At 38.7% G+C, this 9226-nt stretch overlaps 1 protein-coding gene across 2 annotated transcripts; it reads right to left on the bottom strand.

The window, feature by feature from the left end:
• Positions 1 to 165: 165 nt before the first annotated feature.
• Positions 166 to 8742, bottom strand: LOC117822880 (sialic acid-binding Ig-like lectin 10). Of its 2 annotated transcripts, none has more exons than XM_034697815.1 (10): positions 8640 to 8742; positions 7606 to 7701; positions 6853 to 7245; positions 6388 to 6690; positions 5940 to 6266; positions 4271 to 4528; positions 3884 to 4168; positions 3616 to 3727; positions 3457 to 3526; positions 166 to 1899 (listed from the first exon to the last, which is right to left on the bottom strand). In XM_034697815.1, the coding sequence occupies exons 2-10, from the start codon at positions 7664 to 7666 to the stop codon at positions 1519 to 1521; spliced, it is 2190 nt and encodes a 729-aa protein (XP_034553706.1). In that variant the 5' UTR covers positions 7667 to 7701; positions 8640 to 8742; the 3' UTR covers positions 166 to 1518. The 2 variants fall into 2 exon arrangements, with proteins under 2 accessions (XP_034553706.1, XP_034553707.1); XM_034697816.1 differs by having other exon boundaries at positions 3616 to 3724.
• Between the last annotated feature and the right edge of the window lie 484 nt (positions 8743 to 9226).

The following is a 9226-nucleotide window of genomic DNA, read 5'->3' as shown; positions in this document are numbered from 1 at the left end:
GGTTCAATACTTTACTGTCTAAAATCTTTAAGCCCACTCTCAGCAAAGTCCTGGGTGATCATCAGTTTAAACTTTAACTTAAATGGCATCACTGTGCTCTATTTAATAACTTCCTCTTCACACTTTGAGGTGCTAGATTGTATCTGTTAAGAGAAACAAACAGGCTACAGAGTTATCTTTATTATATAGCAAACATCCCTGCTTATTTAACACTTATTTTAAAACTAGTTCATCCTGCAGAATGCACCAGAAGTAAGAAAGACTTTGATGACAACCGACCACTCAACAGTTTTATCCAAAGAAAGAAACGTTCTCTTTAAAAGTTAGAGTCGGGTACTGCTGTGGAAAACCCCCAACTAGCTGAAGTTGGAACAACCTTCCACCCACTCCAACATAAAGAACTACCTGCACCCCCTGCCACCCACGCCCCTCGGACCCTTCAGCTTCAAAAACAAGGGAAGTAATCTTTGACTGGTTATACAGCATAGGACCATTAGGAACAGGACTTTACAGATCAGGCCTTATGTTAGCTAATATTTTAAAATGGATAATGTAAAAGGTTTGAAACATGAAAACACAAATGATGTGAATGTGTTATTCATATCTTTTTATCAAAAAATAAAAGCATTTCCACCCAGTTTGAAGGAGAAGTGAATGTGTCTGATGTGACTAAACCCACTTTGCCATTCAAATGAAAGAAGGAGAAAAAATCCACAGTTCAGGTCTCAGTGATTGTAACATCTCATGATACTTCTTGTTGATCAGAATGGACTTAATTTAGGAAGACCTATACAGTGTAGGTTTGGCCATGCGAGTATTGTATTAAGATAAAAAAAAAAAAGACTGTAAAACAAACTGAAAACATTCCACCAGTGAGACAGCTAACATGCTGATGATGAGCAGGCATTATGGTTACCATTTCCTACCATCTCAGTTTAGCATGTTAGCGTGAATACATCCTCAAGAGGACATAAATGTCTGTACCAAATTTCATCGCAACAAAAACCAAAAGGTTGACCTCAAACTGGAGGACAGAGGAGAAGTCATAAGATGAGCAAAGTTATTGGGATGCAAACTCTTTGTCTTCATCTAAATGTCAGATCTGAGGCAAATTGGTCAGAAAGGCTAGCTGAGAACAGAACAGATCAACGTTGTCATCTTTAGAGCCATGGAGGAGAAGTGAACACTTGGCATCTCTGGGTGAAAGTGAGGTTTTGATGTTTCCACAGGATCAGAACTGCAGTTCAGTCAGATGGATTGAGCTGAAGGACACCAAAGGTATTGTCCCTTGAAGTTTTCCTAGGGCAGAGAGGACGGAGGCAGAGCCCCTTTTGTCCTCCTTTTGCACTCCTGAATTGTGTTCTTTCACCGCTCTTTCACACAGCATTAGATTGAATAAGCTTGAAGAACTGTCATTCACTCATTGGAAAAACAATCCATCATAAGTGCATAACAGCAGTTCCTCAATATCTGATCAGATCCTGACACCTTAACTCAAACAACTCAACAATAAAAACCTCAAATCTTATCTAGTATATCCTTCACATTGGAGTACACTTCCTCCTCTTCTTCTGGAATACACATTTGTGTCTCCTCATCCTTCATCATCATCATCAGCTCCTCTTCTTGTCCCTCCAATACATCACTGTTGACTCTGCCATCATCTTTACTTTGCTCTTTTCCCCCTTTCTTAATTTCAGCGTACTCTGTCTCTGTGGCCTCTTGCTTCTTTACTGTCTTCTTTCTTTTCAGCACTGAGAAATCAATGCTGGCGTACTCCACGTCTTTTGGTCCTCCATCCAGATCGAAGGTGGATTCCTCCTCTGCCACAGCCTCTCCTTCTTCTGTTACCTCTTGATCATAGGTGTGATTGTGTTCCACTTCTTGATGAGCATCTATCTGTCAGGTACAACATAAATTTGAAACATGTATTAGTCAGCTGCTCTAACAACAGAACAGAGTAGTTGTACAAGATATGCTATCTATGAATATTATAATACCATTCTACACTGACAGGGATCAGCATGCTACAGCCAACCCCTGCCTTTGCCTGCCACTTGGTTTTCAGTGCACCTGGTCCCTTTGCCTGTCTCTGTGGGTGGTGGACCCACATGAGGGCAGCTCCATGTCATTTGATGGCCTGACCAGGCCCCCTGGAGTTCACCACCAAACACTTACCAGGGAGCATCACCCCTACATCTGGTGCCTCTTTGTGTAGCCCTGATCTCTCTATTAGCTCAACTTAAAAAAATATCTGAATCATAGGGTGAATCACTCTTGGTCTAGGACCGCTGTGCCTTAGGAGCCCCTATCATTGGCTAATGCCCCTGACAACACAGCTCCCAGGTTCGTGGGAATGTCCAGACCCCTCCACCAGAGTGAGGTGGCGATTCAAGAAACTCCCAAGTGAAGGGATTCAAGTATTTTGGGGTCTTATTCAAGAGGGATGGGTAGGCGTAGTGTCAGAAGTACTGCAAGCATTGTGCCAGACCAGAGTTGTGAAGAAAAAGCTGAGCCTGAAGGCAAAGCTTTTGATTTACCAGTTGATCTAGATTCCAGCCCTCCCCTAAGGCCATGAGCTTTGGATATTGACTGAAAGGATCAGGTTGTGGATACAGTCTACAAAAGCAGCATTGAAGGGTTGGGCACGTCTGATGTAATCGTAAGACAACTGAAGACATTGGAAAAATACTAGGGAACAGTTTGGGTTGGAGGGTGGGCTTTTAAACCAACATGTTAAGATTAGGGATGCACTGATTGTTAATATTAGGGCTGATACCCCATACCCAGTCAATTCTGACACCTATTTCCTGTGAATGATTCTCTGTGTCTACATGAGCTGTGAGATTTGATGTTTTTAAATTGTTGCTAGTAATCCCTCCTCTCAAACTGTCACTGGAACATCTTACAAACTGCGTGTTGCTGATCTTTCTCAGAGATGATGTAATACTTAAACATGGCCGACATTTTCGTACATGTTTGACCTTGAAAACGAATCAGTTTTCAAGGTTCATCCAACCAGTGACTTCTTCTGCACAATGAAAAAAACCTATCTGAATCAGCAGTCAGGTATACTGGTATTACTGGCTTACCAGCATGAAATTGATGTGAAACAACACATACACAGTTCATAGCACAATAATCGTCTATGGCCACTGTTTGTGAACACTGCTGATAACAGCTGATGAACCAATACATTGGTGAATCATTTGTTTAGATGGAGTAAGGCTTCGTTATCAAGGGCTTTCAGCTGGTGTCATATTGCTGAATTCATTCAAATTCAATGTCTATGGAAACCTTAACCCAAACTAAATTATCCCCTGTGTTCATTTTCTTGATTAAAAAGTTGAACAATTTAATCCACATTCAAACAGCTTTTTACACCACAAAAACTGAAGGAAACTTGCATTGTATGATTTAAACATGAAATATAACAGCTGAATTAAATTCAATTACCAGTGGATCCTCTTGATTGGTCACCATCTCCAAAGTCTTCACTAGATTATCAGAGCTTTTCTGTCTTTGTCTACAGAAAATGAAAAAGCAACAAGTTTCAATGTTTAAAAATGATCCAGGTACAAAACTTTGAAATATCTATTAGAATGAACAGTGTACCTGTGGCATTTTGTTGCCAAAAGACAAAATAGAGCTGTCAGAAGTAAGCCAAGAAAAAAGGCAAGGATGACTTCCTGCCATGAAAATAATTTTGGTCCCCAGGACTGATCTGCTTTAAGAGGAACAAGAGGAAACATTCAGTACCCATGTTGATCTGAACATGAGTAAAATACAAATTCATTTCAGCAGCTTGCATTACAGCTGCCCAAAAGGGTCACAGTGATCTTTAGTTTGCAGTAGCAGAAGTGGTTTAGTAGATAACATGTACCTTGTTTTTCTGGCATGTTAATCAGGATGGTGAGGCTTTCTTTGACTTCTCCATTTTCATTGCTGCTGATACACTCAGCAGAAGTGTTGCTGTGGTCTTGTAGAGTTAGTGTGAGAGTGCTGTTGACTATGTGGTTTGTCACAGCAGTAACGACAGAATACTGAGTATGGTTCTTCAACAGCGGCCATTTGATGGTTGGTAAAGGAAAACCTTCACTGAGACAAACACAAGTCAAGACCCTCGACTGAATCTGACATCCAGAGTTTTTAAAGATGCTTGGAAACCCTGTGAACACACGAGCAGAGTCACAGCATCACACAACAGCTGCTGCTAGAGTTAAATCTGAACATGAACCTCTTTATCAGCAGATAAGTACAGTGTACTTACAAGTGACAGAAACATCAGAGGATACAGTGACGGTCGAGTTCAGGTGTTTTGCTGTACAGATGTATCTTCCAGAGTTTTCTGCCTTCACATTACTGATGACGAGTGTGGATGATCCTGTGTCATTCTGCAGGTCAGTGTCAGAACCAAGAAGAGTCCAAGTGATATAAGACAGAGGATAACTTTCTACACTGCAGGTCAGATTCAGAGCGTCTCCTCTATTAAGAGACACATTTCCAGTGATTACAGGCATTTTCATATCTGTGAAAATAAGACAAAAACAAAATATTTGAGGTTTAAATACAGAGGTAAAAAGATGTTCCTTCAACTAACAAAAGCAAGTCCACAGGTGATTTTGGGTATGAGTCATATAAGTTGGTAATACCTACACACAGTATCTACAAACTATTCAAATTCAAGTTGTCTAACTGCACTTCTTCAGAATTAATTGTAACCTTTGTAGTCCTAAATAAATACTTAAAGAATATGATATTGTTGGTTAGTAATGGGACTGTTTAATTTCAGCTCTAAAAGCATGAGTTCAAAGAAAAGGTACACTTTGAAAATGTTTTTGAAAAATTAAATGTATTTCTACTTTACTATGTATGATGTAAACAATGAAAAATCAAGACTGATTTAAAGTATGATTATATAGGCATTCTTTTCTACTACCACTAGATGGCACTAAGGTCTAACAAAATAACAATCCAAGTCACAATGGCTCTAACAGACGACACATTTTAATTATCCTGAACATCTGATTTAAGTGTGGCTGAGAAAACACACCCTTAACTCTTCACTCAGTCTCTCATGGTCTAATCACATCACTCATGTTTCAAGTTAACACTGAAGCAAAGACGATGTCTTTGTTCAGAATTTAAATTATGAAATGCAAATTGATATTCCCCCACGTGTGTAGTGCATGTCATGATTAAATACATTTTATTTTCTCAGTTTTTTCAAGATAACAAGTTAAATTTCTCGTTATCTCGATGAAACAAAGCTTCTTATCTCAAGATCTTTACTTATTTTGCTCTATAATGGGATCATTTATCTCGTTTTATCCAGAGAACGAGGTTCATTTTTTGTGTTTTTGATCTTCAACCTGTAAGATAAATGTCTTATAACAAAATGTATTTTTATTCTTTAGTGAGGCAAAACTTTCTAAACAATTTTTAAGAAAAAAATCTAAAATTAAAAAATTAAAGAAACTGAAAACAAGCCTTTCCTTTTCTCTGAAGTTACTCTTTACCATGTGTACGGAAGCCCTAAAAGGACATAATTAAATACATGACTTTGTCTTTTTTTTCTTGAGATAGCAAGTCAATTTCACTTGTTATCTGGAGATCTTGACTTATTTTTCTCATTATCTCAAGTGAACAAAATTTGTTTTCTTGAGACAATGAGAAATTAACTCATTATCTTGAGAAAACTAAGAAAATAAAATATATTTAATCATGTCCTTTTAGGGCTTCCATACATATGTAAAATATTGCTCCTTTTATTTTTTTTGGAAGCCCTAAAAGAACATGATTAAATGTATTTCACAATGTCCTTTTAGGGCTTCCATAGCGTTGGAGTTGTGGAAGTCATTTAGGCTGTTCTCAGTTATAAACTCATGGTCTCTGATGTTAGGGAGGAAAAACATATAAGTTTGTTGCAACACACTTACATATCACTTTAACATCAGCTTCTTCCATCAGGGTGTTGTTCAGATGTTTTGCTGTGCAGACGTACAGTCCTGAATCCTTTGCAGTCACATTAGAGATAGATAAAGTCACCTCTCCGACTCCTTCCTGAAGGCAGGTTTCAGTTTGGTTCTCCTGGATGGTTGAAGCGTTGTTTTGCAGATTTGTTTCTGTTCCACTTTGCATGTTTTTATCAGAGAGTTTTGTCCATGTGATTAGAGATGGAGGGAAACTCTTAATGTTGCAGGTCAGATTCAGAGTCTCACCCTCCTTCACACGTGTATTCCCTGAGACTTTAACTTCCTTTACATCTGTGAGACAAAATGAAACACTGTGTCAATGAAATAAAGATATGAACTGCATAACTTGTATCCATATAAACTATTTAGATAGTATAAAAGTTGAGATTAAAGTGGACTATGTGCTACTCACAGGTTACATTCAGAGTCACTGTCTCCTCTGTTGTCGTCCTGCCTGTGAAACCAACTATACAGGTGATCTCAGTGCCATGGTGTTCGGATGAGGGTGTTAAGGTCAAAGTTGAACTGTGTCTCAGATTCTCAGTCTTGACAGCAGAGATGTTTCCTGTAATGTGGGAGTCATTCTCTCCTCCTCTCCACATCCAGGTGATTTTAGGAACAGATCCAGAACAAAGACCAGGAGCAGAGCAGCTCAGTGTGGTCTGCTGTCCTTCAGTCAGAGGGGGTATCATCATTGTGGGCTTCTGGGTCAGATCTAATGAAAAAGAGGTCCACAGTTCAGTGAGCAGCCTGAAACCCATAAGCACTTTCATTTGGGCTTAGATAAACTGACCATCAGTAAACAGGAGTAATGTAAAGAATGACTGCAAACACATTGTTTGACTTTAAAGTCACACAGCAAAACACATCTTCATACCTTTGATCGAGACATTTGCTCTTGAAGAATACTGGAACCCACCAGACCTGAAACTATTAATCCTGAGCTGATATGATCCCGAGTCTGAGGCAGTGAGGTCGTTGATGATGATGCTGCAGTTCCTCTGGGAAATGTCAGAATCCAGCAGCGTTACTCTACCTCTGAATCCAGCCTGAACTTTTCTACTGTTCCTGTTGAATATCACATCTGCATCGCCACATCTCTTTTTAGATTGTCCACATTTGAACCAAACGATACTTTGTGGAGTAAAACCAACACGGGTAGTGAAAGAGCAAGATATGACAACACAGAGTCCAGCTTCTGCTCTTATTTCTCCATCACTCAGAGTAACACAGAATTCATCTTGACAGAATGTCCTTTCCAAAGATGCACCTGTTCATGCAAACAGACACAAAAACCGGACATTTAAATTATAGCAATGCCATAACTTCAATAAATGTATATAAAACTGCTGCTTCTCAAAACAAATAATGCTTAATATAGCTCCTAATGTAAGAAATTGGATAAAACACAACAGAATGTTATAGCCTGTGACATTTTTCTTCAGCCTTGATTCTTTGTAATACAAAATAATCATTAAAGTAACTTATCTAAGAGTAAGCCAGAACGTTGCTTGCAGGTTCATTTAAGTTAAAAAATAACTTCATATTTTTTACAGATATTTCTTTTCATTATTATGTTGATTATTATTGATGTCTGTTGCCATCATGAGAGAACAATTAAGATACATACTTGTGTCTGCATTGTTGTCCTTCACAGAGAGAAGCAGAGTCGCCCAAACCAGAACAAACATCCTGAGTTGGTTGTTGAGACAGTCAGTCTCTCCTTCTACGGAACAAAATTTAAAGTGACAGTGCTGTAAACATGGAGGGACCGGACAAAAGTGAAGCTCACAGCTGACACACAGGATGTTGCACATTCAGTTGATTTAACTAATAATCTTTATGAAAATATAAGATTTGGGACGTTGAAGTATCTTCTGAATACACAAACAGCCTTTCCTCAGACCGCAATGTTTCAAAAGTCTCTCAGCGACACTCTTCACACTTACTTTACCAGCAAATCACAGAAAACCAAAAAATATGTTTTTCACAAGTAGGTTAGGCAAGAAGAAATCACTCCGGCAGCTTCCATTTACAGTCCCTAGATTAAATTCAAAATATACTTAAATGTTGTTTTTTTCCTCTTTCTGTCTCACTTCCCTGCTCTCCTCTCTCCACCAGTTTCTCCTCTGAAGTGACCATTTTCACTCTTCTGTTTCTTCCTTTTTTGTGCCAAAAGATTTCAGGAAGTTTCTTCAGACACCACTGTGTTTTATTTCTCTCTTTCTGATACTGACAGGCCTTTACTTACTTGTTGTATCAAAGGAGCACAAAATGTGTTGCTGTTCTAATTAGAAATGTACATTTTTAATATATGAGAATCCTCAAAGTAGTTTTGGTTTGCTTTGTTCAGTCGTCAGTTGAAAGTTTGACACTCTCTACCCAGGGGAGTGGCCACCCTGAGATTTGTTGTGATACAGCAGTGTTCACAATCAGTCCATAATGCTGTTAATAACCTTCACAACAATAATCTGTAATCTCAGCTTTACGTCCTTCAAATCAAGTCAAAGAAAAGTTCAGCCTGTTTTAAGAACTCTTTCACAAAAATCTCTGAGAATAAAAAAAAGATAGTTTTATAAACGAGTTTAAGTAAGAAAAAATCCCTCCAGCACTTTCAATGTGGCAAAACAAAATCTGAAAGCATAATTCAATGTTGTCTTTTACCTCTTTCTGTCTCGCTCCTGCATTCCTTTCTCTTCAAGCTTCTGCTCCGAACTGACCATTTTCACATTTCTGTTTCTTTTTCTCAAAGATTTAAGGAAGTTTCTTGACACTGCTGTGCTAAATCCTTCCCCCCCGAGACTGACAGGCTTAAGCACATATGAAACAGCAACATTTCTACATTCAAGAAATCACAGGAAACAGGAAATCATTTTGTTTCTGCCTGTCTTTTTTTCTAGCTCCTCTTTCTGAACTAAGCAATGCTCCCAATGGGGAAGAGGAGGCACATTTGCATAATGGGGATAGATCGATGGACAGATGGATAGGCAAATGTACTTCACTGATGCCAAACTGGTTACCTGTGGAAAGGGAGAGTTGAAAGTTTAACTCCACTCAAAATCACTAGATTAACCAGGCCTCACTTGGGGCACAGTCACAAAAAACTGTAGGAAAAGGAATAAATCAAAACTGTGACTGTTGTTTTTCTTAGCCTGAGTGACCGACCTAACAGGACAAACCATGAACTGATGTGTTTGAACTAGGGATGACCACAATTAATCGGTTATCGATTAATTGATTGTTAAGAAATT

Source organism: Notolabrus celidotus, chromosome 12, assembly GCF_009762535.1.
Source record: "Notolabrus celidotus isolate fNotCel1 chromosome 12, fNotCel1.pri, whole genome shotgun sequence".
Lineage (NCBI taxonomy): Eukaryota > Metazoa > Chordata > Actinopteri > Labriformes > Labridae > Notolabrus > Notolabrus celidotus.
This window is presented reverse-complemented; position numbering and strand designations above follow the sequence as displayed.

Bases quoted from the DNA above. Each gene is read 5' to 3' on its own strand.
- LOC117822880 (XM_034697815.1), bottom strand. From the start codon at position 7,666: ATGTTTGTTCTGGTTTGGGCGACTCTGCTTCTCTCTGTGAAGGACAAC. The intron at 3,527-3,615 runs GTACACTGTTCA...CATTTTCTGTAG, and splicing joins TTGGCAACAAAATGCCACAG to ACAAAGACAGAAAAGCTCTG. The intron at 1,900-3,456 runs GTAATTGAATTT...TGTACCTGACAG, and splicing joins CCAATCAAGAGGATCCACTG to ATAGATGCTCATCAAGAAGT.